A 27,930-nucleotide genomic window follows, 5' to 3' on the forward strand; every position below is an offset into this window, starting at 1 on the left:
TTAAATTAATGGTTCTTTATTCCTTCATTTATTTTGTACAGAGCAGACCTGCCTCCCCCCCCTTGCCCCAGGGACCTGGAGGGGAGGGACAGAATAACAGCACAGACGGTTCTGGGGAGATCCCTTTTCTATGCCTCTGGCCCCATGGGGATCCCTCCATAGCCAGGGCCCGCAAGGGTACCAAAAGATTACGTTAGGGCAGGATTCCTCTCAACAGGGGAATTCACCTGGTAGGGGGTCTTAACTTAAAGGAAAGGTAATGATAATATATACTGTATATATATAGATATTGGGGAGGAGGGGAAGAGATGCTTTCTGGTTTCAAGCATAAGCGCAGTGGTTTAAGGCAGATTTGGCTGTGGAGCCAGAGGTTGGGAGTTCGAATCCCCTACAGGTGGTGCCTCCTTGACAGGGGCTGGACCGGATGACCCCACAGGGTCCCTTCCTGCTATGCAGTTCCAAGCTTAAGATTCTAGCTGGATTCTTTCCCAGCTACGCCAGATGTTGGGCCAGGCAAAAAGGGTGTGGAAACTCCCCCGCCCCCACCCCTCTCCATGCCTGCCTGGACCCCGTAACGACTTCCAAACCCCATAAGGCTTTAAGCACGCCCATTCTTCTTTGAACTTGGGCAGTTCTTTTCTCCCGTCAGGGCTATATGGTGTCGTCTCCAAGGCCGTGAGTGACAAGGTCTTGCGAGCGTTGGCCCCTCCAGGACAGCAGAGAAGGCTTCTCCCCTTGTGGAGCGCCTCTACGTGGGGAGGCACAAAAGCAAGAATGCCAGAGGGGAGAGGGGAAGAGAGGACGGAAGGAGGTCCTATCCTTCCCTCCACCATGGCTCTGTAGAAGCGAGGCCCCGTGGGGAAAGGCCCGCCCCAGCACCGCAGGGCTGAGAGAGGAAGATGCCCGGATTTTTTGGTGGCGGAGCAAAAGTTCTCACGCCTGCGATTCGGCCACGTTCTCCTTGGGGCGCAGCCTGTATCGCCGCCGTTGCTGCTGCCGCCGGGGCCTCCGGCGCAGCCGGGAAAGGCAAGTGAGCCCTACGTGCGAGAGCCGGTGGAGCTGGACCCGGACGCAAAAGACTTCGCTCGTGGGAATCTCCGAGAAGAAAGCCCGGTCTTGGCAGAGCAGCGCCTCTCCTTCCATCAGCTCCAAGCCCTCCATGACGGCCAGGATATCCTGGCGCTGGGCTTGACTCTGCAGGCCTCGGATGTCCAGGATGGCCGACACGTGCTTCCTCCTGCAGGCAGAGGCGAGAGCGGGTTCTGTGAATGGTCTCCGGGAAAGAAATCACATCCTGACAAATCAGTCGGAAAGGAGAGTGTGGAGCCCTTGCTCCACCGAACCAGAACAGCCGAACCCCTTGGTGTAGAAGGACCGTCCGCAGGGCCTGGGAAAGTTACCTTTTAGAGCAGTGGTCCCCAACCTTGGGCCTCCAGATGTTCTTGGACTTCAACTCCCAGAAATCCTAGCCAGCAGAGGTGGTGGTGAAGGCTTCTGGGAGTTGTAGTCCAAGAACATCTGGAGGCCCAAGGTTGGGGACCATTGTTTTAGAGGACTACTGCCAGCATCATTCCACGGTTGGCCATACCAAGCGAAAGATGCCAAGGAGCATCAGTCCACAAAAAAAGTAGCTTTGCCAGGCTTCCACGATCTGATGCACTTGGGCAGCTGGTGCCGATGGCTGCAGGTACCACAGGCACAGGCCACGGTGGCTTATTTGCCGGGACGCCAAATCTACCACATCCTCCTCCTTTGGAGATGAGCGTGTGTTTGCGTGATGAGACCGAACTGTTTACATGCCAGGGGTGGGAAGGAATGAGCTGGTTTGGAGTTGCCCCACGATTGAAAAAACAAGCAAAGCAAGCTGTTTTTTCAAGGCACTCGTTTAGAGGGACTAAAGTGCTGAAAAGCCCAGTGTGGTTTAGCAGGTAAGAGTCTCAGATTAGATGCAGCAGACCTGGGTTCAAATCGACACTCAGCCATGAAGTTCACTGGGGGTGGTGGTGGTGGTGGTCATGGCCAACCATGAATTGAATCTCTCACCATCTTTAAAAGCTTGTTGGGGCTGCTGTAAGTCAGAACTGATGTGATGGCACACAATGACCCCAAAGCCCCATTTATGATTGAGGTCCAGGATCTCTGAAGAACCCTATGAGGTTGAACAAACAGAATTCATGGAGAAAGGGGTTTCTCCCTCCCTTCCTCTCTCTCCTGCGCTGGCTATTAATGAAGATAACAAAACAGAACCTCTAGCCCAGATGCAGTCTATCTTAATCTTCGAGGTATGTGTGTCAAACAATGCACACTGGCTATCCCCCCCCCCCACACACACACCCTGCACCATTCAACCCATAGTTCCATGTTGTTAGTTGTCTTACTATGGATGTTATCACTTCAATGGTTCATCATCATCCTCATTTCTAGAAAAAGGAGCAGCAAGGGCCTGACGGCTCAAGAAGAGCACAGCTGGACCCGTTGGGTGCCCTTTGGCTTCCCACTTTCCCAGGCTGGGCACACCGCCTAGGGGACCAAAGCCGGGCTTTGGGGGCCTGGTCCTGCGGGAGCCCTGCCTGTCCCAGGCGAGAGAGCCACAGCTGAGGCCTGGCCTGGCTCAGCTCGGCACATCCCCCTTGTGTGAAGCAGTTTATTTAAAGGCCTGCTGTTTCGGATGTCTCGTTAACTGCAGGAAGCTGGCACAGGGCCCGCGCGCAATCAGCGAGCCGCCTCTCAGCCTCGTTGTCATGCTGGCTGCCCAGAACCGATGCTGCTGTGTGGGTGGAGGCGGTGGAGTGGGGTGGGGGAGAGAAGAGGGGGCCCCAGCGCATGGCTGTGCACTGGCTTAATGGCCCCTCTGAGGGGCTTCTTCCCAGCATCAGAAGCCTGCGGTGCAGAGGCAGGAGGTGCGTGTGTGTCCGTGTGTGTGTCCGTGTGTGTGTGTGTGTGTGTGTGTGTGGAAGTCTCCAACTTTCTCAGAAGTCCTCTGCTAATTAGCCGTTCACATCCTCTACCTCCTGCTCAGGTCTCTTCCGGCTCAGCTTGGCCGAGCCTGAAGAGCGGGCTGGGCTCCCAGCCTCATGCAAGCGATGCCTTCGGTCTGAGAGGAAGCCATGCGCCACTTCCTTCCTTGGAGGTTTCCTGAGGAGGAGCGGAAAGCAATCAGAGGCGGCTGGTGGTGGGCGAGACAGCGCTTTCCTCCCCCAAAGACACACAGAGACATGCACACACACGCATGTGTGCGCATACACACACACAGAGAGAGAATGGTTGAAGCCCAACTGTGACAGATAGAGCAGGACGGTCCATGGAAGGGAAGCCCAAGCCAACAAGTGTTGGGAGCCAATGAATTTTGGATTTGGTCCTTTCTTACTCCTTTGCCACTGCAGCACGGCTCCTTAGACCTTGACATCCAACTCAGCAACCATAACAGTTTTCATATCTGGGTTTGGGAGGACATCCTTCCTCACTCCTTCACTAGATGCTCTGCTGGAGGTGCTTCTACCAAACTGACTAACCACTGCATTGGACGGTGCCCTGCCTGCCTTAAGTCACATCGATGGATGAAATGAGGATGTCAGTCCCCCCCCTTTTTTTTTTCGTGGTGCAGGAACAACTTAAAGTTTTTTAGGAGTAATTAGCACCCAAACTGCTCCTGACGAGTAAGACTGAAGGCTGCGTCCTTCTTCCTAGCTCGTAATAAAATCATAATTTAATTGTTTTGTTATTGGTAACTTATTCATTATCTTCCTATTATGAAACTGGCCTTGGTTTTCCTACAACAGGAATTTGATGAGAATGATGCTGACCATGTTCCTTGGCTGTGAATGTCCCTGAGCATATTTATGGAAAGGGTGATATGCAAATACAGGGATTGACAGATTGATGGCTTGTGTGTTTCAGGAGGACTGGCAGTTAGTAGATGCTGAAGACACTGCAGTGAGCCTTTGATCTAGGCTGGCGTACCGGTTCTTATGTTCTTAAGCATTGTGTCACATGTAAAGCTAGCAGTCTAAGCAACGCTTAACACTTTTGTGGATCCCACAGATCTGGTCACCCTAACAGAACAATTCTTGTCTTGCTGCCCTGCAAAAATGCTCAGCCAGAAGGAAGTTGCTCCCAAACCCGCTTCCTGTCTGAAGCCCAGGCACTTGTTTTTCTCCTCTTGGATGTCGTGTTTTTATTTTTTTATTTGGTTTTTTTTTAAGCTTTCAAGAAACATCAGGACCAAAAGGGTCCAGATAAAACAGGAAACGTCCGTCAGCCACACTTAACAGGCAATCTGTTGCCTCTGAAACAATTCCTAAGGATGCAATAAGCAGGAAGATGGAAAGGAAAACAAACAGAAGAGACGCGATAAGGAGCCGCTTTGCCCTCCCCGAGTGACGCAGTCGGCTGGTCGCTGAACGGAGCGGGGCCGGGTGCTGGGCAGTGGGGTGGGGGGGGGAAAGAGAAGGGTATTTATAACCTCCTTGCCAGCCTGCTTTTCATCCTGGGAAACAGGCAGTGACACTTTGGGCTTCCAAGAACCGGCACTGAGAGGAAGGAGATGAACACCTAGGGGTCTTCCCCAAAGAGTCATCTGGGGCATCAGCCTTAAAACAGCCATTAGGAGGATATGAGAGCAGCGTGAGTTGTTAACAGGACAAATGCTGCTAAGTGGAGAGAAGCCCAGGAAAAAGTCTGAAAGAGTCTGGCTTGCAGAAGCCAGAGGGTACCAAGGAGGTGGAGATGCCACGAATGACATGGGGGTGTGTGTGTCAGTGGCCCCACCCAGTCCACCCTTCTTCGTCTGCTTTTGAATTGCTCTAAAACAACAAAGACCCTCCCAGGGAACAGAAAGAGCTGGCAACTTTCGCAGTGCAGAAGCATTTGTGAACAGCAACTCACTTAGGCAGCAACGACCCCGGCGAGCGGGATCACTCCGATTCGGAGGGGTTGGATGCCCAGCGGTTATTGTGGCTGGGATCACCGCCAGGGATCACACAGAGGCTGGCGATGGATTCGGTGGATTCGGCAGTTCAGTGGTTCACGCTTGGTATGCTGCCATTCACATGTCCCTCCACAGGGCCACCCCCATATTTGGGTTTGGGAGGACCTCCTTCCGCACTCCTTTCACACAACACAGGGTCACTCCCCCCCCCCAGGGAAGCTTTTGGGATCTGTGGAACCTCAACCCTGGAGGCTGACACACAAACGCAGGGCAAATGTCCAGAAAATAAAAGATGACCCCTTCCCAGTGGTGTGACCAGTTCCCCTGGGTCAGGAACTGGCCAAGCGGAAAGATGGCCACAGGGAAGACACCATCCAGAATTCCCTGACCTGATGTCCCCCAGACGTTCTGGACTACAATGCCCAGGAGCCCCTTGCTAGCATGGCCAATGGTCAGGGATGATGGAGCATGTGACCGAAAGCATTGGGAAAGAAAGAAACCTGGAAAGGCCAAATATAATCCAGCACCTGATTCAAAAGGATCTGTCGGGAATGGCCACCTTTGCAACCAAAGTGAACTATTAAAAGATTGCTAGGAAGAACAACTCAATGGCACCTCCCTGTGCAGTGGCAGTCTACCTTCGAATGTCCTCCTCACTGGGAACAGGCAACAGGAGGTAACTTAGTGTCCCCCCCCCACTGCTTCTGAGTTCCCAGGAGTCACAGGGCTGTCCACCCCCAAGCCCTGCCCTCCTTGAAGCAAGGCTCCCCTTCCCGAAGCAACTGTGCTTTCTGTACTCACTGCACGTCAGGAAACTCTCTTGCCAGGAACCCCACTTCCATCTGGAGGGCAGGCGTGTCCTCCAGCTCAATGATCCCTGCCAGATGTGGCACGACAGAGTCCAGCCAAGAGGAGGTGGATTCCTGCAAGGAATGGAGGAGACAGGCCACTGTCACGGAGGGGACAGGAGAGACAGCCCTCCCGTGGCCTTGCTGGATGGAGCCTGGCAAACATGCCCCAGGAAGTGACCTTTTCCAAAGCAACCTGTGGAACTCCCTGCTGCGGGAAGCGGGGAGGTGAAGCAGAGTCCCAGGAAGGCGACCCACCGCTCTCTGAAGGTACAAAATGCTGGACAGCTCTATCAGCAGCAAGGCACCCCCAGCGGGTCACCATCCCTTCCCTTTGCCAAGAAGATTCCCGACTGTGCCCACCTCCTGGCAGTTGCTTTACTCAGTGGGAGGCTTCGATCCCAGAACGAGCGGAGAAGAATAACTTTGGGGGTGGATGAAGGAGGGGGGGGGGGAAGAGACCTTTGCGTGGTGAAAAGGGCAGGAATGATCCTCACAAGAAGCCCAGACTGTGGGTGGCGGCAAATCTTTAAAGGCATGTCCCACAACGCTTCCTCATTAGCTGCTACATTCATGCCCTCCTACCTCCCCTTCCATGAGAGCACAAGGCAGGGTCTGGGGCTCTTTCCCCCCACCCCAGTTTATTGTTCCAGGAACCTCATCAGGACAGGTCAGACTGAGGGGGGATTTGAACTCTGGACTCCCAGGTCCAATGCTCTCTCTCTCTCTCTCTGCTACACCCGACAGGTTCTTGCTTATGGCATTTACGCTCCCATGCCCCGAACTGCACTCTTCCTGGCCTTCTGAGAAGCAGCGTCGAGATGTTATCGTTGTGGGCAGAGAGATCTGGATGGCCTTTGTGCCTCTAGCTCATCCCCAGCTTCTGTTCATCATCCTCTGTTTTAAGAGGAAAGGGAGAGCCCAGTTGGACGGGGTCCACGTCTTGCGTGCTCTCCCTAACCCTTCCAGCCAGGACCTGCCACCGCGGCCAAATCTATTGTTTTCAAGGTGTTTCAGTGCAACGGCTCCACTGGCGTTGTTTTGAGTCAGTGCTTAAAGTTTTCTGCTCGTTGCTATTTTTGCCCTGGCAGGCACCACCTCTGGGCTTGTTTTTATAATGTGCATCTTTGTTATGTTTACAGTTTCCATTTTTGAAAGCTGCCTTGAACCAGGTCTAGGAAAGCGGGTTGCTATAAATGGCTCCTACAACTCTTCCTTCTAACAACAACAACTTTTGGAAAAAGGTGCCTTGGGACTGCTGGATGCAAAAGGCCTTTCGGCAGCAGGCACAGCTTTTCTTGGTTTTTTTTTGGGGGGGGGCTGCAGAAGTGGGGTTCCCCTTCCCACCGAAACCCTTTCTCGCCCTTCCCACCTTCACTGACAATCCTGCTTTGCAAGGACCCCAGCATCGTGCTCTCCCTCACGCCCTTGCCCTCACCGCCCCCCCCCCCTCAGCCGTTCTTTGCCTTCTCAGTGGGCAGGGGCAGAGGTCACCTGCATCCCCGGCTGCCCATCCTCACCAGCTGGATGAAGAACTCCTGCAGCTGCTTGGCCTCGCTGCGCAGCTTGTTTGCCATCTTGGCCCTCATCCTGGAGGAGGTGCAGATGAGGCGGACCCGCATGAGCGGGCGGACATATTCGATCAGCACCCGGCGATGGACCTCCTTCACCAGCAGCTGCATGGCCGGAAGAAGGCCAGAAAGGGCAAGATCAGAGAAGGAAGGAGAGAGGAATTTTTACAGGTCAGGAAGGAGGCACTGGACACCAATACACAAAGTTGGGGTGCGCCTCCGGGTCAGAAGAGAGATCGCCTTGCCTTGTGTTGCATTCTATTCTATTCTATTCTATTTTTTACTGCCTTCCTATTTCCAGCACGTCCTCCGTGCTACACAATGCTTGGTTGCCCACTGTTTCTCCTGGGCCCTGCTCTTCTGCTCTTCACAACAGGGGCTGAGCAAATGTTACGTTTCTCTTCCTTCCTTTCTCCTCCCAGGTATGGCTGTCAAGTGGCAGGAAAACGTTTTGCTCACCCACTTACTTTGGGTTCCTGCTGAAGTGGGGGCTGGGGCAGGGGGAGAGCCCAGTCCCATCAAGGGAGAGAGATAAAGGTGTCTCTCTTTCTCTCTTCGGGCATGCCAACTTCCAGGGGCACCGATTATGTTACTCCATCAGGGAGGAGGCTGGCTAATAAACACCTCTCCTGAGATGATGCACCAAAAACCCGACAAATTATCTCCCGTTGCCTCCTCTGGGAAAGGTGTGGACATTTTCGCAAGATGACATTTGAACTTCCTGGATGTTTACTGATCATTGATTAAGAATTCATTGGCGTTTCGCTGGATCTGCAAAGATTTTACTGAGTTTTAAAAGTTTTATTGTTTAGGTTGTTTCAGTAATGTTGTGAAGTGCTTTTATTTTTATTTATTTTAGTGGGAAAGTGGGACAATATATGCTTATGCATATATTAAATGATGCTAGTCTGCACTCTCATCATCATCATCATCATCTTGCAACTGCAGAGCTGGAAGAAACCCTACGGACCATTGAGTCCAGCCTTTGTCAAGGAGGCGGGGGGGGGGAATCGAACTCGTAATCTTTGGCTCTGCAGCCAGAGACCTAGCAGTTCTGCCTCTTCCTCCATGACCATGTATGGCTTTGCTACCTTCCCGAGGGCTCTGGCCCTTGGTCCTTTGTGCAGCCAGAACTGCCTGGGGGGCAGGACCGTTCACCTTCTCGACAGACTGTACTCACCTGGTACGGCTCCAGCTTCATCTTCCTCAGCTTCTGGGCATGATCCGCGAGAAGAGCCATGATGGTAGGGAAGGCCTCTGAGTTGTTTAGCCATTTCCTTTTCATTAGTTTGTGGAAATAGGGCTGGAGAGCAAAGGTGGGGGGGTTGTAGAGAAGAGGGAGATGCTTTATACCAAGTCACAATCCGAGCTTTCTCCATCCTCAAGTAGCTGTGTTGGAGGAGAAAGTTGAAAGGATGCATAGATTCCGCTGCCCAGTCCCCCCCCCAGGTCAACTTTCATAATCTCTGTCCCAGTCACTATTTCGGAGTCCAGCTGACATCCCTCTGGCAGCCAGTCCCACTGGAGCCCTGTGGCGCAGTGATTAAACTGCAGTCCTGCAGTCAAGACTCTGCTCAAAAGCTGAGTTCGAGCCCAGCAAATTCAGGTTGCTGGCTCGAGGATGACTCAACCTCTCACCCTTCCAGGGTTGCTAAACTGAGTACCTAGCAAACTCTGTGTGTGGGGGGGGTGTGTGTTGGGAGGGTGGGGAGCAATGTAGAGCTTACTTAATTAAATTGCAAACTGCCCAAGGATGCTTGAAGCACAACGAGGGGCAGTATATAAGCAGCACCCTTTCCCCTTTCATCAGCACGCCTACCTTGAGGTCTTGGAAAAGGTGCTCAGCCAGCACTCGGTTGCAGAGTCGGATCACCCGGTCCAGGGAGGAGTTGGCCTGCTGCCTCGGCGTCTCGCTCTCAGGGTGGCTAAACCTCACCAAGCGCTCCACGTAGTCCCTGAAAGAAAGAGAGAATGTTGGTCAACTGCGTTCAAAGAGCCCATGACAGTTCCTGTGATGACCGAGTGCAATTAAAGGAGAATGTCCAATCCTCTCCTGGACAGCTGGTTTAGCGAAGGAGAGATCATTTAGCAAATGATTGGTCCCACCAAAGATGTGGGGACAGCAGAGGAAAGGGGCAGAGAGGTACGGGCGATGTGAGTCAAGAACTCCATGAAGGTTGGTATGTGTGTGTGTTTGTGTGGCTCCCTATTTCACATACCAATCTGACGGATTCAGACTGTTTTTCTCGTGCAAATTCAAGGGGCAGAAGAAAAACACAAGCTCTTGCAAGTAGGCCCATTAAAATCAATGCAGACTTAAGTTAGTCATGATTAACCTAAAGCAGAGATGGGAAAATTTTATTTTTTCTGCTTTAGCACACAGATGGCTCCAGTCAGCATGAACACTGGAGGTAAGTCCCACTGATTTTAGTGGGCAGATAAAGCTGGCTGCATTCAGATCCAGTCCCTTGCCATTTCAAAGCACCCATTTGGATGTATGAGCATGTATGAATTTATGTTCTGGGGAGCAGATGTTAGGCTGGGTGGGGGAAGATAGGGGGCCCATGGGTCGAGAAGGGTCATGGGGAGGGTGGCAGCCAGAAGGGGCCATCTGGACAGGAGTGGCTCCTGCGTTGCCTTTCGTATCCGAGGCTGGCCAGGGGGCGATGGGACCTCACCTGAAAGCTGGGCAACAGTTGACCAGCATGATGGTCCGGCTCATGTAGCTGTCGGCCGGGAGGCTGCTCTCCGTTTGCTGCTCATGGAACCTTTCGACCTTTCTCTGGAAGCTGGTGGAGACCCAGAGAGGGGAGGAAGAGGAGGAAGAAAGTCACAGAAGTGGGCAGGTGCAAAACCTCCTACTGCTCGGCCCCCGTTCCACCGCATGCTTCCTGCAGACCCTGCCTCTTGCTCTGTTCTCACCTGTTCTCCCCCCCCCCTTGCAACGTACACCTTGTCCTGCTGCCCCTGATTTTGATGGCTGGCCCAGGCAGACCAAACGTCAAGCTCTCTGCTGGACTCCCAGAGCCTCCCCTCGCCCCACAGGTCATGCTGGCCGGCCACTGCTGGCCGGGGTTGTCCACAGAATAACCCCACCGACTTCTGCTTTCTACAGGATGGGCCATGACAGGTGTCTTCTCTCGGCTCCTCTGGAGTCAGGATCTCCACCTGCCTTTCACACAGGACTACCTTGGCCTTCCTGTGTTCTTTGCATTTTCTGTGTGTCCCTGTGGGGCACCACATCTATTCACACACACAACAGCACTACTGTACAAGCACAGCTCTCTGAATCAGGGCCTTGAGGGAGCAGACCAGCTCCAAACAGCCCCCGGCTGGGCTTCTTGGCCTGCCCCCCCCCCGCATCCTCTCTCCTCCAAGGCCTCTGTCCGGGGACTCCACCTCATGGGTGTTTCCTCGCTAAACAGGGACACAGTGGCTCAGTGGATACGCCGCGGTGTCCTTGGAGGCCAACTGAAGATGGACGTGGCGTTCCTTTCCTTCTCCTCTGCCCTGTGGTGCCCCTGAGCATTTTCCTCCCAAGGATTATTATTTCCACTGCACGCTGGATGGCATCCAAGGGACAAGAAGGACAGGATCCCCTTATTCAGAGCGAAACAAGACACACACAACCAAAATTTCCCCTGCCAACATATAGTGTTTAAAAAAAAACACCACTTTCCCAAGTCCTAATTTTCAGTCCATAAGAAAGCCAGGGTTGGTGTTCTCGTCTTCCACCCTGGACCCAATGTGGCCTTCCTGCCCTGTGCTCTTCCCATCTTCTTGGGGTCCCCTTGCCAGTCCCCCTTGCCCCCCCCAGCCGTTGGCAACCCTGGAATACCTCTGCAGGAAGTCCGCCAGGCTGGTCAGGCAACACTGAGCCATCCTCACTCCAAAGTTGTGTGTGATCTGGGGAGCTTTGTCTGCATGAGCCTTCAGCATCTGCAAAGCAGGAGACTGAGATTCAGTGCCGGTGGGGAGAGAGAAGTGACCCCCAAGGGCAGCGAGGCAGGACACGGGGTCCTTGGAGTGTTGCCTGGGTCATCCCCATCAGGCCCAGGCACACGTGGTCTGGAAAAAAAACCCTTTTTTCATGGCTGATAGGACCTGTTCCCTAGCCTCAGAAGGCATCACTCCAGGTGAGGCTGAGCAGGTGCACAGGTCAGGAAAGAAGATGATAGGAGTGAGCAAAGCATGACTCTGAGGTCTCATGAGCCCTCCCAGGGCAGCTGTTTTCCTGGCCCTTGGGTCTCTCCTGCCAATGGGCTTGAGTCGAGGCCACTGGCCTCCGTCCAGTCAAAAGCGTCGGATGTACCATGATGACTTTGCTGGAGAGGCCAAACTGGAAGTTCTCCCCCTCGCCTTCTTGAGCCCATCTCTCTTCTTCCTTCTGCAGCTCTTGGTTCATGTCATTCACAATCTTGGCCTAGGAACAAGCGACAGAGGAGACCCTGTGGATGCATCTGGGTGGGAGGAAGGTTTCGAGAGGCGCTTGTCTCGTCTGCACCAGGAGGAGGTGGAAACGGTCAGTCTGGAATCAGATCTACAGGGGGATCTCTGACTTCCAGTTGTTTAAGAATAGATCCATAAAGAGTAAGTCCTGCCCTGAACTGTTCTACTGCAACGGAGAGACCTTTTCATCATCTGTTCTGTGGAAGAAGGGTGGCCTCTCTTCAGCTCTGGTAGACGGGACAAACTCTGGGCCTGAGAACTCTTGAAGTCTAAGTGTCTGTCTTTCGCACCTGATCTCAGCTGCTAGTGGGTCTCAGGATGCATGGCTTACAGGTTCTCCTTACAGTGGCTGTGCAGGCTGGGGAGGATGGGAGTGGTGGTACAACATATCTTGGGGGCACCTGAGTGAAGACGTTCATGCATGAGAAAAATTAACTGTGTCTAGGGGAGCCTTTTTCCTAAGACTGAAACAACACATGATCCTCTTTCTCCAGTACATCTGGAGCAGGTTTTTAAAATTACTATTAATATCGAGACTGTCCTTCATTATTTCTAGATTTGGGGAAGTGCAGAAATGATCAATTAGAGAACAAATAGAATGATAAAAGGCCATGCATGGAATCCATAAAAGTTAATTGGAATGGTTTGAAACCCCTGCACACGAAAGAGTGAAAGGTAGGGGTCGTTAATGTTCGGCCCTACCGTAGGGCAGATGGCACACTTGGGGACCAAACATATGGCTGTGGCAAAGCCAAAGCAGCACGGTTGAGAAAAGTCCCCCCCCCCACCGCACCGCAATTGCTTTCTACCTGCATCCTGCAGCTCAATAGGCATCTTCTCTGCTGAAGCATTTCAGCAGAAGACCTAAAACATCAGCTGGCAAGAGAGTGACGTACAGTCGGAGTCTGCAAAGGTAACCTATTCCGCAGGCCCTCCCTGTCATGGTGTGTTTCAAACTGGTCTTGGATTTTGTCCCCCTGGAGCCTTCACAGGATAGAATAATCAGGGCCATTGCTTCTGCTTCAAAAGCAAAGCGTGCTGCTTATATACTGCCCCACAATGCATAAAGCACTCTCTGGGAAGTTTACAATTTAATCAAGCAAGCTACACCTTGTCCCCCACACCCCAGCGAGCTGGCTGCGTCACCCGTTGCCTTTCCCCAGTACCTGCACGGCTGTAATGCATTCCTCTTCCAAATTTGACTGGGTCTCCGGAGACAGCAGTGGGCCAAGCTCCTGGCCCTTAACCAGGGAAGAGATCTCTGCTCGGCCCAGGACCTCTCTGCAAGAGAGAGAGAGAGAAAAGAAGAGGGATGTCTCTGGGTGGCTGAAGGTCCAGCTTGGCCCAGGCCCTCCGCCAGAACATGGTGAGGCTCACTTACCTTTGGTAGATGTTGCTGTTCCAGTCCAAGATGAAGTAGAGTTCGGAGATGGTCAGGTTCTTCTGGATCAACTCTGCCAGGCGCTGGGCCACCCCCCTGTGGTAGCTGCACAGGTAGACCCCGAAGGCCTCGTACTCTTTCGGGTAGGCGTGGAGCAGGTGGAATTTCACCGTGCACAAGTCCTCCATGGCGCACTTGGCCAGCCTGTCCATCTGCGTGGCAATGGGGCCCGCCCTGCCTTCCAGACACTGGCATAACCTCTGGTCGACCAGCTTCTTCACCGCCTCCGCCCACTGCTTCTTCATGGCCCGGGGCCGGGGGCCGGCTCCCTCCGCCGCCGGGTCCCGCTGGGCCTCCAGCCACTTGCGGTCCGTCTCCTCCTCCTGCTCAATCACACGTACCATGAGCTCCAGAGGCAGATAGGTGCTCTTGGCCACCAGGGACTCGGCCAAGACGGCCCACAGCTCCTTCTGCAGCGCTTCGTAGAGCAGAGACACGTCCTTGGCCTTCCGGCTCCCATCCTTCCGCTCCTCACTGGTGCTCTCCGGGCCGTGGTGCCCAGTCTGCTCGCACTCTGCTTCGAGCTCAATGATGTGTTCGTCAGCCGTCAGCAGGTCCCTGTGCTGGATGAGGCTCAGGATCTCCAGAACTGAAGGAGAGAGGGGCACAAGAGAGAGAGAGAGAAAAAAAATGAACCCATAATCTGCTCATTTTATGTTGCAAGGAAACAGCTCACATGTTTGAGGACACCTGGGAAGATTTCCCAACGGCTCTCCGAAAGAACTGCCCTCCAGTTTGAAAAAAATGTATATTAGCATCTGCCGGTGTTAATCAGGATCCTCTCAGAACGCAAGGCTGCTCTTATCCATCTCTGGCTGATCCGGGCACAGCTGGAAGCTGCCATTCAGACTGTCAAGACTGTCATATAGATGAGTTTGACGTTACTTGTCTAAAACGTGTCAGGCACTGGTTTCCTAGCCATATGTAAAAGTTTAGAAAATTCTTTTCAAAAAGAGGAGAAGCAGGAGCAATGACATTCACCCATTGGCCCATAACATGAACATCTCTGGAGAGATTACAACGAATCAACAGTAAAGCAATTTGAGTACAAAATAAAACATATAGCCATAAAATCAGAGGTAACCTAAACTACAGGAAGACAAGGTCTGTGGCATCCAAAAACGAAACACCGCTTTGTGGACTGCTCATCCTAGACTCTGTGGGGTTTTTTTTTATTAATCCCAGGTGAATAGGAAATATTTCCACCTTGTGCTAAAGCCACCCCAGAGACTGTGGCTGGTGACCTTCCACGGAGAAGTGGTTCCACCCCTGGGAGGCCATGACCGAAGACGCTTTCCTGTGGGTTGCTCCTGCCCCATTTCACCGGGTTGGGGGGGGGACTTGGGGCAGGGCTCTTGAGGAAGATCTGACTGTTTACGGTGGTGTGAGTGGGAGGGAGATTTTAATTTTTTTTTCATTTTTAGTTAACCTGGTCCCGCAAACAAGGATTCTCCTTGTCTTTGTTTTTGATGATCGTTCTCCAAAAACCTGCTGTCATCCTGACTGTGGGATTGAGGGAACCCAGACGCAAGGTTTCCCCCTCCCTGCCTCCTCCTAAGCCTGTCGAGGTTTTAAAGCTGGAAGGCAGAACTTCAAATAAGACTGGAAAAGGGAACCAGAAAAGGGACAGAGGCAGGAAAGGGCGGCCAGGATCAGGCCAACCCACCCAGCTTCAAGTCGCCTTCTTTCCAAAGAAGTGCTGTTTCTCTGTAAAGGCAGCGGCCCCGTGCCATGCGTTGCGCCGCTCCGACAGGGCAAGCCCTGGTGCTCCCCGTTCTCGGGGCTCCCTCGTTCTGCCTGTCCACCTCAGCCAAAACCTCTTGGGCCAGGCACCTCCAGGCCTGCGCCAGGGCACCCCACACAGCTCAGGGCAAAAAAAAAGAGGGGTGCCCGCTCTCCACGGCCTCCCACTTCTCAGCTCCACCCGGCCACCGGCCCAGGGGACGACGAAACAATGCCACTGGCCCTCGGCTCTCTGGCTGCTTCTGTGCATTTCCCTTCCTTGCTCCGGGACCTCCCGGCCCCTTTCTCAGGGCTGACCCCCAGGCCGTGAATTACTCGCACCCGGACAGCTTTTTCCTGGGCAACACCCTGAACTGCAAAGTGGCAGCTCTCAGAGCTGACAAGCAAGCCTGTGACCCCTGGCCCTTGGAGGGGACCAAGTGTGGGCCTGCCCAGCCCTGACAGACCTTCCCTGGTGTGGACTCTGTGGGGTGGGGTGGGGTGCGGGGGGGAGGGGGAAGTGGAGGGAGGATGCTTCCCTCCACCGAGCTGAAGCCATGGTTGAACCAGTGAACTCTTGGGCTGGCGTCGCATTCCTGCTCTTATCAAGCGATAGCATGTTGACTCTGCCCGTGGACAATAGCCTGCCTTGTTCCTTAATCCAACTCATGAGGCGTCTCGGCTGCAAAGCTGTGACCTGTTGTCGGGAGCCCCCCTCCCGCAACTCCTCGCCTCTGTGAGGCATCCTGACCCTTCCTCGGCCCTCTTCTGCCTCTGCCTCTGCCTCCTGAATGCACACACTCTCCAACCAAGGGTGAATATCTGAAGGGTTGGAAAGCTTGTATTCGCGAAGGCTTTCACGGCCGGGATCTAACGGTGGTTGTGGGTTTTTCGGGCTCTTTGGCTGTGTTCTGAAGGTGGTTCTTCCTGACATTTCACCAGTCTCTCTGGCCAGCATCTTCAGAGGACTGGAGCAGGAACTCTGTCCGTGCTCTGTAAAGCTTGCTTGGAATCCACTCCTTTAGGTTGGGAAGCCCAAACCTATTGGTGAGGTTTGGAGATGATTCCAGCCGGAGAGCTGTTGATTCGTTTTTTTTCTCAACACATCTCAGCCAGAGGTTGGAAATGGTACCGTTCCCCACCCTTTGCTGGGTTCTGGGAGCTGGCAGTCCAAAACAAGTCGCTTCCCCACGTTCTGGTTGCAAGCGCCGTGAAATGTCCTCGGGAAGACGCCTGAACCCTTCACATCACGGAGGGCCAAAGGCCAGAGCAACTTGTCCGCAACTCACTCCTGGTGGGCTGATTGGGGGGTGGGGGGCTAGGCTCATGCCTTCTTTGCTTGCAGGAAGTCCCAGGTTCAAATCCTGACAACACTTTCAGTTAAGAGAAACCTAAGGTGGCAGAGGAAGGCTAAAGACTTTCTCTGCCTGAGTCCCCAGAGAAGCTTGGTGACAATCCAAGAACAGGCCATACATGGGTGAAGGGTCGTCTGGGAGCCTCCCACCCTGAACATTTCACGGCCTGAGACAAAGCCAAATACAGTATAGGGGTCAAGGAGCGAAAGCTGGCCAGGCCCAGAGCTGACCGTTAGCGCGTCAAATCCCACTGCAGGAGGGCGGTGGTGACGCAGAACGGTCCTCCTGGAGCAGGCAGTGGTCTGTCCAGCCTCTGGCCCACGGCACCTCCCGCCTGAGGCCGAGGCTTCGTCCTGCAGAATGGCAGGCCAGCTCTTGGGGTTGACTAGCTTCCTTCGTTTCCTGCGAGGAAATGCCATCAGACAAAAGGTTGTGGCGATAATGCTCCAGCCTTATCGACACCGTCACAGGGTTCAGCTGGGCCGCCGAGGACTCCCCTCCGGGCCGGAGGGTCTCTGGACTCTAAAGCATCGATTCTCAGGCAGGGCGGAGGGGGTGGAGACATAGAAAGCAGGGGTGGGGTGTGTGTTTAGGATACGGCATACAACTGCCCGCAAGGAAGGCGGTGGTGGGTGCACGGTGCACTACGGGAGCAGCCCATCGTTTTGCATTTTATTCCAGAGTAACGAGTGCTCGTTGGATTGAATCCTCATGCTCTGAAGCTCATGATGACTCAGAAAGGGAGGGAGGTGCCCCTGCAGGATGGATGTTCGAGGTCCCTTTCAGCCACAGAAAGGAGTCTCCTGAGCTGAATTCATCCCTCATCTCCAGCCTAGACGCAGCTCATGGACCCGGCAGTGGGGAGGGTCACTACAGAAGTTGCAGGGTGGGATGCCCCCCCTCCCCGTCTGTGGCCATGAGCCACCTCTGCTCCGGGGATTCCCAGTTGAGCCCCACGTGCTAAAGTCGTGCCATCGTTTTGCACAGCCCTTCTGGTCCAGAAGAGGAACTGTTTTAAAAACTCAAGCTTGCTGGGGAAGGGGAGATGCTTTGGGTTACTATGGCAACCCCCAGCCCCTCCGACGACCCTGTTGCTCCCCTGGTGCATTCAGCCTGTCAGGGATGAGGGGAATGACAGGACAGGCTCTTGGCCGGAGTCCTCACCTCTCCAGGTCCTACAGACAAGTTGCTTAACTTATTATTTCCGGCCGTGTGACTCCTCCGTGTGTGTTTTTATAGTGGCCTCCCAAGGTCCTGTGCGGAAAGGCTGCCAGGAGCCCTGAGCGCTTTCCTGCACGCAATGGTAGCCCCATCAGCCTGCGTGACCCCTTTGTGTGGTGGGAAGAGGGAGAGCCTTCTGGCTCGCTGGCAAGGACACGCGTCACATTTGACATCCCGGTTCCCGCTCAGGAAACGAGGCTGGTTCTGGGGCCGGCCCTACCAGGAGGCAGGCTGAGGCTGTCCCCTCAGGCGGCAGAACAGTGGGGGGTGGCAAATCTGCAGAAAGGTGTTTTCTCTCTTTGGCACCCTGAACTTTTCCTACCTGAGGAAGCAGGGGTGGGTGGGCGTGGGACCAAGCATGCTGCTCAGGGCCATTTCCTCCCTTCTTGGCTTTGAAACCGAGCATCTTCACCCATGCACCCCAGATGCAGGCATTTGGGGGTCACTTCTTTACCCACCCCTCCCAAGGAGAAAGAGAAAAGTGTTATGGGGGAACTATAACTCTCCCATATCTCAAAAATGTATAGCCCCCCCCCCAAAAGGAGACTTTTTTTTTTCAAACTACGAAAAGTTGACAAGCAAGTAAAAATGTTGGACTTTTATAAGAGCAGGCATTGCGCGACTACAGCTCCCAAAATCCCGGGAGTAAATCCAAAGGAATAAAGTTTCCAGGCTCAGGAGAGCTTTTTTTGGTGGGTGATGCCGTTCTCTAATCGAGGGTGACCAAGAGTCTGTGGCTGACAAGCTGCTGAATGTTTGGGACAGGAAGGAAAGGCTCTTTGCAGGCTTGTTCTGAACCAAAGGTGAATGAGTTTTGCATCTTTGCTGCTGCGCTCTCTCCTCACAACAGGCCGTTTAGAAGCCTTTTCCTTCCCGCCACCGGGCACATTCCCCAGCAAGGTCAATGGGTGGCTTTTTTCATACACGCTCCTGCAATCACGAGGGGCAATCAGCTTGGAACAATGAGCTAAGGACATTAAAAAAAGTACAAAAAAAAAAAAAACCCAAACCAACTCCACCCTAATTAGCCATTCTCTCCCCCTCCCCCCCCCAAAAAACCCCCAACAACTCCAGCTATAACCTGAGTAAACAGGCTGGCCCTGGAGGTCAATGAAAATCAAGACCTTGTTCCTGTCCCCACAGGAGGGAAGGACGTTGCAAACGGCCACGTCTTCGTTATCAGAGCCCAGCTTTCAGCAGCTGAAAATTAAGTCTTAGGCAAGAGAGGAGCTTGTCGGTGGGGAATAAAGTAGAAAAACATATACGGCTGGCCATGCGCGGCTACTGTACTGCAAAACATCCCCTGCCTTTCTTACGCTGGGCAGCGGCCGAGCTGGCGCAACACCGATGGGTACATAGCACCTTCTCTGAGCAAGTATTTTAATGCTTCAGGCTGTTTTCGGCAACTTTGGGGTGTTTTAGACTACAACTCCACACTGCCATGTGGATGATGGGAGTTGTAAGCAGATCTGAAGGGCACTAGGCTGGTATAATTTAGAGTCTAAAGTAGGGAGACACACACAGAGAGAGACATGGAGAATCAGAGTTCCCAGACCAGCACAACACAACAGGGCCTGGGGCTTAGCTTGGAGGTTCCAGGAAAAGCGAGTCAGCATGGATGTGTTTAGGTGGTCCAAAACCATCGACTTCTTTTGTCTGTTTTTATTTTGTGTTGCTTCACTTCACTTGACAGCTGCTCTTCTTTGCTTTGAGCCCTTTGTTCAGTACTTTTGAAGGGGTTCCATCCTCTGGTTGGGGTCGTGTTAGTGGCCAGCCTAGGGGAACGGTCTAGTGAAAGGTTGCCCTAAAAGTCACAACAGATGAACCGCAGAAGAGGACGGAGGATGGGGGCCCGGCTCAAGCCCTCACCTGCTCGGACTCACCTGACAGGGGCTCCTTGGCCTTGACTTCCGCCTCCTCGGTGACGGAGGCCGGCTCGGCGGCCTCCGTCTGGTTGAGCTTCTCCACCAGCGAGGCCCTCCGCACCTTCCCCCCGAGCCCGATCTTGAGGAAGGCGAGGCGCTTCATGGTGTCCCCTCCGCCGTTCTCCTTCTCGGCGAGGCCGCAGTCTGAACTGTAGAGGCTCTCTTTTCGGCGCCCGTTGAAGCGCTGCAGCAGGCTGAAGTCCTCCGAGCTGCGGCGCGTCTTCTTCTTCTCCGGCGCCCGTGGGCCCAGGTTGCCGTCGGTCAAGGGCATCATCATCCGGCCCAAGAAGGACTTGCGGTCCAGACCCTTCTCCCCCCCGCTGGGGGACTTCTTCTCCCCCCCCTTCTTCCCCTTGCCCATGCGGAAGGGCGACAGGCCCACCAGTTTCTCGAGGGTCGCTCGCCGCCTGTAGTGGTCTTCGGGGCTGCCGTTGAAAAGGCCCCGCTCGAAATCCCTCCTGCCGTCCTCCGGGGAAAGGCTCCTTCTTTCTGGGGAAGCTTTCCCGAGGAAAGAGTCCCTCTCGTTCTCGTCCAGGTCTTCCTCAAAGGGGTTGGTACCCTGGCTTGCCTTGTCCAGGATCAGGGCCCCAGTCCTCCCAGCAGCCTCTCCGTTGGCCATCTTCAGCTTGCAAGGGTTCTTAAGGACCGGCATGGCAGCCCAGGCCCGAGAAGTCTGGGAAGGCAAAGGGCAAACGGTCAGGCCAAAAGAGGTGGTGGGAAAAAAAAATAAAACACTCGCTGAAATGCCAGAGATCTACATACGTCGGGTGCCCACAGCCTGGCTTCCGGGCTGAGCAGGACCCAAATCACCTGTCAGGGAACATCAAAAGTTATATCTCCATCCACAGTCAGTTTTGAAATGAAAAACTTTACATTCTATCCGGCAATTGAGGTTAGTCTGCCTATCCCTCTCTCTGTCCGTCTGTCCGTACCTCTGTCTATTTTTAAAGTAGGGTTTTTAAGGTACCAGAGCATTAATACTGTACATGTTGAACATGGAATAATGCAATTCATATGTCAAGAAACAAATACAAGCACTCAGAAAGCCCCTCTCCCTGCGCCCCCCCGCCCCCCCCCCCATTTCAGTCTCTCCACGGCTCCTGCCCATGGCCCTGTCCAGGTCTGGCTCTGCAGGACCAGAAGCTCCCACAGCCCTAAAAATCCTGCAGGTAGCCAGCAGGTGTTGCTCTCGAGGAGGCAGAACCAGTTCTTTATCGGGGACCTGCATGGGGTGGGTGCTTCCAAGAGGTCTGGACTGGAGCTGAAGGTCGCCGCCTGAGAAGTAGCGTACCAGCGCTTGCTTTGGGCTACGAGCGAGACAGCGGGGCTGGTTGGTGCGGCTGCACAGAGAGAGCCCGCAGGCTGATGAACCTGGAATCTCCTTGGGACAGGGTTTGGGAGATCCAGGCGCCCATCGTCAGTGAGCCATGACAGCCACTGGGCGATTGCGGGACAGACCCTCTTGCTCAGCCTGTCCTACCTCCTAAGATGAAATGCAGAGCTATGGCTGCTGCTTTGCCCCGTTTGGAGGAAAGGTAGGATCCAAATGTCACTAAAACACATAATCAGCCCTGATGGAAAGGTGGGCAGAAAGCATCCCCTAATTTCCTCTCCTTTCCTCTGTTTCTGCTTCCTGTAGCTGCTTTCACAGAAAGTGGCTGCTCTCTTCCCTCTTGTGCTCACAGATCAGGCCCCCAGCTTTCCCTCCTGCCGCCACCCCTCCTGCACTTCAGAAAAGGCTACCAGTCCCTCCTTTCCTGGGCTACCGAGTCTCAGGGCAAGCTGGCCACTCTCTCCCTCTTTTATTCCCTGCCCCCAAAGTCTGTCTCCAAGATGAACAGGGGGGGGGAGGGGATGAGAGAGCAGAGGAGGAGGAATAATCGCTTTGCAAATACTTTGCAAATACTGCTAAATACATTTGTAGTACCGGGCCGGCCGTGGTTTTAACCATTTGAAGAACAGAATTGCTTCACCCCTTAACAAAGAAAAATCAACCCATCCATCAATATATAAAAAAGAGCTTGCAAGAGTTACTTTTTTTGGAGGACCGTGCTGGATTCTGGGAGTTGTAGTCCAAATAGAGAATCTGACAAACCCCCCCCCCCCCAAAAAAGTCTTGTCCTTGCAGTGCATGGAATCAGGAGTGGGACCAGATGCTTTCCGAGGTCCAGAGAAGTGTCCTGATCCGGCAACACAGCCTAGAGGAGGACGTCTCTTGAGAGAAGAGGCACCAGGACAGGAAAGGGGCTGAGCCCTGTAGGGGGGTGGCCAGCATGCAGGAGTCCCTACCTGAAATCTCCATGCTTCCTCCTATTTCAGAAAGGGATGGGCTTGGCTTTCTCCCTTGGGCTTTTCCACACCAGCCAGCCAGCCAGCTGTGCAGAGCTGTGTGTGTGTGTGTCTCTCTCTCTCTCTGTGCGCGTCTCCAGTGACCAGCTGACAGCAGCCTTACCTGCTGAACTCGGCCCCTCCTCCCTTTCTATGTGACGGGGGGGGGCACTTCCTCGAGGCCACCTGCCCTCCTTCTGGAAAGGGAGAGGAGGGGGAGAGCCAGCCTGCCTCTCTTTTCCCCAGAAGTAAATCTCCGAATGAAAGACAAGGAAGGGGAATTCCATGGCAACTCATTCCCGTCCAGTCCAGCCCCCTCAGTTACTGGAACTTTGAAGCTGTGGGAGAGAGTCGGATTCTTCCTCCCCAACAGGAATTGATGACCTTGCAGAAGGGCTTTTGTGCCTCTATGAGTTCCAGGATCCAGCTGGGGGATTCTGGGAATTTTTTTTTTTAAGGAATGGTTTCAAATCTTGCTCTCTCTCTCAGCTGCATCAAGGATATAGGGTGCCGGGACACCAAAGGGCCAGGAACCTCTAGATCCGGTACCTCCTGGGTCAGGCCAGCTGAGAGACACCTTTGCATCACACCCTTTCACTAGCCTCGGGGGGGGAGGGGGGAGGAGAGGGTGTGGCTGTTTCAAGGCTAGGAACCCCCTTGCTTGTAACCATGGGCTCCAATGCAGGAAAAAACTAAAGGAAATGAGGTAACCAAAAAGATTCAGAGAGAGAGATTCCTTCCAGCAGAATGGATCCACAGCAGGATCCATTCTGCAAACGAGAAAGCCTGGACTCACTCCACAACAATAAGAAAAACATATTTACTGTACTCTCTGTTTTGATGAACGGAAGCACTTCCCATAAATCATTGGAGTCATGCTTACGACAGCTCTCCAAGGTCGGCTGGCTTTCTTACCCAGAGTGCGCCCATGCACGACTAGGCTCAGACCCGTGGCCGGGACGAGCCTTTCCAGCTTAGGTTATCCGTGGCATGAGAGCTAAACCAGGCACTCTGCTCGGCTGCCGCTTGGGACTCTTTCTTGGGGTGACTACAGTTCCCAAAATCCCCCCAGTGTCCCTCTGGCTGGAGGATTCCGGGAGCTGTGATTAAGAAAAGGGGGGTATTTCCAGTCTGGGTATTCTACCTGCCTGCCATACCAGCTTCCTTCCCTCCTGGCATGTGCTGCTCCTTCAGAATAATAATAGCTACTGGTCTGGGTGACTCTAATTCTGTGTGATGAGTAAGTGCTCTGGATGAATGCTGGAACGTCAAGCACTGCACGAGCGTGTGTGACCCTTTTCTGGACTACAGTTCCCATCAGCCAATGCCAGCAGAGCCATTGGTGAGAGATCACAGGACCCATACTCGAGCAATACCTTTGCCCTCCCATGATCCTATGGATGAGACCAAGGCATGCTTTGGCTTAGCTCCTCACTTCCAAGCCCAAAGATGGGGCATAAAGGCAAGAGCGCCCCATTCCTGCACGGGCCATGAGCAGTCTGGTTCAAGTTAGCCGTTGACTCACAGCTACCCGTAAATCCATCCTCCTTTTTCTCTGTCTCCTGGAGGAATTTCTCTAACCGCTTTCTAAAGACATCATATAAGTGACTACTGACATGCAATTCTTGTCCCTGTGAATCACATGAATTCTGAAAGTTGCATGGAGGGAGAGCGAAAAAACTTTATCCAAGGTGGGCAGCCTGCATGCTTCTCAGGAGCTGTTTGCTGCTGCGGAGCGGGAGTGCCCGGAGTGGCGTGGCTGAAAGGGAGGCCTGACCCGGCCTGACCCAGTTTTGACTTGCAGACAATAAGCAAGCTTGAGAGCCACACAGGGTGGCCTTCTATCCATTCTGGATCATCTCTGGGCAAATAGCAATTTAGTTATTGATTTATTTATGTATTTATTTGCTCGCTAGGAGCATTCACTACTAGCGTTTCTATCAGGGCTGCCCTCAAGAAATACAAACTCTTTTTTTTTCAAAGTTTCTAAAAGCAGTTTTAAAAATTGCTGTACATCTTTTTCCTTCTTCTTCCCATCACAACCCTAGCAGAACTAAAGCTACCTTCTTTTTCTTTAGTCCTATAAGGAGGAGCAGGTATTCATGTCCTCATTTCATGGATGGTGTTGGGGTGAAAAGGCTGAATGTGGGTGACCCTCCAAGTGGAATACAACAGTGACTCTAAGATCCAGGATCCGTGGTCCTCACATCCACGCCGCTTAAGAAGACTTTTGGTCCTTAAGAAGACCAAGTCCTCTGTCCTGCCCAGAGGATGTGGGTTAAAGCTCCACTTTGAAAAAACATTGTCTCCCTTTTCTCTCTCAGCCTACATTAAAATCCACCTCTGTACGCCAACCCAGTGTAAAAATAATCCCCAAGCACTTCTTGTCTTATGGCCAAGTCCTGGTGGCTGTTCCTAATCAGGATGTGCTCCAGGGGATGGTACAAAGTCGGTACCTTGACAGCCTGGCCTCCTGGGAGCTGGGTCTGTGTTGCTCCTCTAGCCCAGCTGACAATTCAGACAAGTTTGAGTTACAACTCTAAAACTTCAGAGAATGGATGGGAGATAGAGAACATGCATGCGTGTGTGCGCGTGCATGTACATGCACATCTCCCTTGTACCCTATATGTACCATTGCAGGAAGTCCTGTGTCCCTTGTCCCTTCAGAGCATGGCATCCCTTTCCCGCTGTCCAAAATGTAGGAGGCATTGGAGAAGGGAAAGCACTCTTCCCATGTTCAAAGCAAAAGCAAAAAGCATGCTGCTTCTATACCACCCCATAGCACTTAAAGCATGGTTTAAAATTTTATTATGCAAGCTACACATTGCTTCCCCACCCCCAACCCCAGCAAGCTGGGCACTCAATTTACTGACCTCAGAGCCTCATAAGTAAGTAAGTAAGTAAGTAAGTAAGTAAGTAAGTAAGTAAGTAAGTAAGTAAGTAAGTAAGTAAGTAAGTAAGTAAGTAAGTAAGTAAGTAAGTAAGTAAGTAAGAAAGAAAGAAAGAAAGAAAGAAAGAAAGAAAGAAAGAAAGAAAGAAAGAAAGAAAGAAAGAAAGAAAGAAAGAAAGAAAGAAAGAAAGAAAGAAAGAATTTTGTTTCCTGGAACACTTAAAAGCATGCCCTTCAATACTGCCCAGAAGGAAATAAGGGATTGATTCCTTTATTATGACCAACAGATCAGATAAGGGGAAATAAAGCATTTGCTAAGAATTCCTGTTCTTACACACACTGTGGGCAACTGCCCAAAGGCTGAGCATTAATACAGGCAGGGGCTATATTCTGCCTACTACTCTTCTCTTTTCTGCAACTGTATGTCCTCTGGTCATTAAAAAGTCAAGGGGGCATCTTCCCCACCCCCTTTGAGGTTAAAAATGTACCAGAAAAGTGCACTAAAAACACAGGGCATTGTGTTGGTTTTCAAGCAGACCCAAAACGAGATAGGTCTCCAGAAACCTTTTATGTCCTTTTGTGCTCTCTTAAAGGTCTAACTCCAGCAGGGATTGTAGAAACCTGCAATTTGCCTTCTGTATACAGTATTTATTTATTTATTCATTGAAACTATTTTCATCCCAACCTTCCTCCTTAAAAAGAGCCCAAGGCACGGTCTAGCACCAACAGAGACCGTAGAAGGTGAAGTAGATGGGAGGGTCAGACTAGGACTCAGGAGACCCGCGTTGAGATCCCCACTGGTGGTGCAAACTCACTGGAGGCTGGCAAAGGGAAGCAGCTGCTTGAGCATCTCATGTGCCTCGAAAACCCCCGGCAGGTCGCCCAAAGCCAGAGGGGACTTGGCCGCACAAAAGGTCATCACCCTCAGGAGGGGTTCGAGACAGAGACCGGCCCGTTGAGCGCCTGCAACGTCCGACTGCCTCTCACGCTGTGCCTTGGCGTTCATGCGCCTCAATGGAGTCGCCTGCACGCCGGAGGCAAGAGGCGCCCACCTACCTGTTCCCCGAGACAGGCTGCGCCACCTGACAGGGAGGGAGGGAGGGAGAGAGAGACCTGGCCCCTGAAGGAGGAGGAGGAGGAGGAGGAGGAGGCGCCTAGCAATTTCCCCTAGCAAAGTTCGGCCAAGCAGAACCCCAGGGGCCCCACTGGACGCAAAACCGGGACCATCGCTTTCTCTCGGGGCAGTGCCGAGAGAACAGCCGACGGGACGCCCGCGTCGGACATGGCTTCAGCCGCAGGCCAGAGCTGGTTTTCTCCACCCCACGGTTCCCCTGCGGGAGAAAACCTTACCAGGGCCAATGCCTTCCACAGGCATGCTGGCTGAGGGCGTCTCTGCGAACTGGGGTGCCGAAAAAGAACTTTGCCAAGTTCTGATTATCCGCAAGGAGCGGAGCCCCTAAACGCAGCCCAAGCCTCCTTTTCTCGGCCGCGCCAAGGCTCTCCCAGGAGCTGCAGAGAGGCGGCAGGAGAGGGGGGGCGAGGGCCGGCCCTCGGGAGCCTACCTGTCCCGGCGGGCGTTCTTTGGGGGGCCACCCTGGCGCTCAGTCCGCGCTCCGCCGCTCGCGGTCCGCGCCTGCCACCATCTCCTCCGGCCGCTCTTTGAGCTCCGGGCTCCTGCTGCAGGAGGAAGAAGAAGAAGATGCAAAGTGGGGTGGGTGGGGGTGGGGGGTTTGTTGAAGAGAGGGGAGGGCTTCTCTCAGAGGAAGCCCCTCCCAGCCAAACAGGGACAATAGCAGCTCCACCGCCGCCGGCGGTTGTTAAAAGTGCTTGGCTTATATAATTTGGGCAAGCGGTCCCTCGGTAGGCGTCATCTCCGCTTGGACCAGCAAGAGGGAAGGGGCAGGCAAGGGAAAGGGAGTACAGAGGATTCATCCTGAGCAGGAGCTGAGCTCCTGGCTCTGTTTCCCCTTTGACAAAGCTCAGGATCCAGGGTTCTGGACTCATCATGAACAGTGCCTCTGACCATGCGGAGAGCACCCTTTGGTGCTTAGAAGAATCATAGAACCAGGGAGTTGGGAGGAGGGTTGAAGGCCCTCCAGCCCAACCCCCTGATCAAGGCAGGAATCCAAATCCCAGCAGACTTTTCTAGCTATCTCTTGAATGCTTCCTGTGCTGGAGGCTCCTTCACCCGTAAGTGGCCACTCCATGTATTTGGGGTCAGTGGGCAAGGGCGTTCCCCAAATCAGAAGGGGTCCTGCAGGCTCCAGCACCCACGCAGAACTCTGTCTAGAAAAATAATCAGGAAGCACTCCCCACAGCACCATGAAGTATACCTGGATCGTGTTTTGCCCAGTAACAGAGGTCAAGAGCATTCGGGAGCAGCTAGCATAAAATCTTCCACATGCTGAGGGGCACAAGACACCCTGCCATCCATAGGGCGAAGGTGCCTCTTCTTCTGAAAGCCTCACCCTGTTTTCTTAGGTTCACTTGGATTCTGCCAAGTCCACTCAGTATCTCGTATTAAATGACCTCCAAGTGACCCGTTCTCTGCATGATCAGGGGCTAGACTTTCCAAGGGGTTCCACCCATTTCGAAAATCAGGTCGTTCTTTCTTCCCACCTTATTTTCCTGGAATTTTCTGCTGTTTCGGAAAGCTTCACAGATGTTCGGGGGAAAAAAATCCCTGGATTTTAATCTGGGAATGGTGGGATGGCAGAGCAGTGCCCATTTTGCGGGAGGACATCTGTTGCCCCCTCCCGGCTGCCAGTTTTTCCAAGCTCTGTGTGAAACGTCCTTGTACTGAGTCTGACTTGTGGTCCATTTAGGCTAGTGCTGCCGTCTCTGACCGGCAGCCGGGACTTTCTCCTGCGTTTCAGGCAGGAGTCATTGAAGCCCTACCAGATTATGGCCGGGATTGAACCTGTGGCTTCATGCATGGAAAGCGGGAGCTCTGCCACTGAACTAGGAGGACTGTTCCCTGGAGCCAGAGGAACACTGGGAAGTGACCTTATCCTGCATCAGGGTCCTGGTGCATCCAGCCCACTGTGCTCATCTCTGACCGGCAGCAGCTCTCCTGGGTTCTGTGCTTGCGTCCTTCCTAGCTCCTGTTAGAGAGGCAGCTGGTGACGCCTCATGGGTCAGTCTGCGGCTGAGGCACCATCATGGGAGCAGGGATGGAGGCAGGGCAGAGCTGGGCTATCTTAGACCAGAAATCCCCTCCCCGCCCCCTCCAGCCTCGCTGAAATGAAGAGGC

At 53.3% G+C, this 27,930-nt stretch overlaps 1 protein-coding gene across 5 annotated transcripts; it reads right to left on the minus strand.

Annotated features, from left to right (window-relative positions):
• EXOC3L2 (exocyst complex component 3 like 2) lies at positions 1–26,392 on the minus strand. Of its 5 annotated transcripts, none has more exons than XM_020787078.3 (13): positions 26,240–26,387; positions 20,222–20,269; positions 19,418–20,132; positions 13,177–13,825; positions 12,962–13,076; positions 11,659–11,769; positions 11,185–11,285; positions 10,025–10,135; positions 9,166–9,301; positions 8,527–8,649; positions 7,296–7,451; positions 5,729–5,850; positions 1–1,237 (listed from the first exon to the last, which is right to left on the minus strand). In XM_020787078.3, the coding sequence occupies exons 3-13, from the start codon at positions 20,109–20,111 to the stop codon at positions 934–936; spliced, it is 2,622 nt and encodes an 873-aa protein (XP_020642737.3). In that variant the 5' UTR covers positions 20,112–20,132; positions 20,222–20,269; positions 26,240–26,387; the 3' UTR covers positions 1–933. The 5 variants fall into 5 exon arrangements, with proteins under 5 accessions (XP_020642737.3, XP_020642738.3, XP_020642734.3 ...); XM_020787079.3 differs by lacking the exon at positions 26,240–26,387 and adding an exon at positions 21,749–23,173; XM_020787075.3 differs by lacking the exon at positions 20,222–20,269 and having other exon boundaries at positions 26,240–26,392.
• Between the last annotated feature and the right edge of the window lie 1,538 nt (positions 26,393–27,930).

This window comes from Pogona vitticeps, chromosome 9, assembly GCF_051106095.1.
Source record: "Pogona vitticeps strain Pit_001003342236 chromosome 9, PviZW2.1, whole genome shotgun sequence".
NCBI classification, from domain to species: Eukaryota; Metazoa; Chordata; class Lepidosauria; order Squamata; family Agamidae; genus Pogona; species Pogona vitticeps.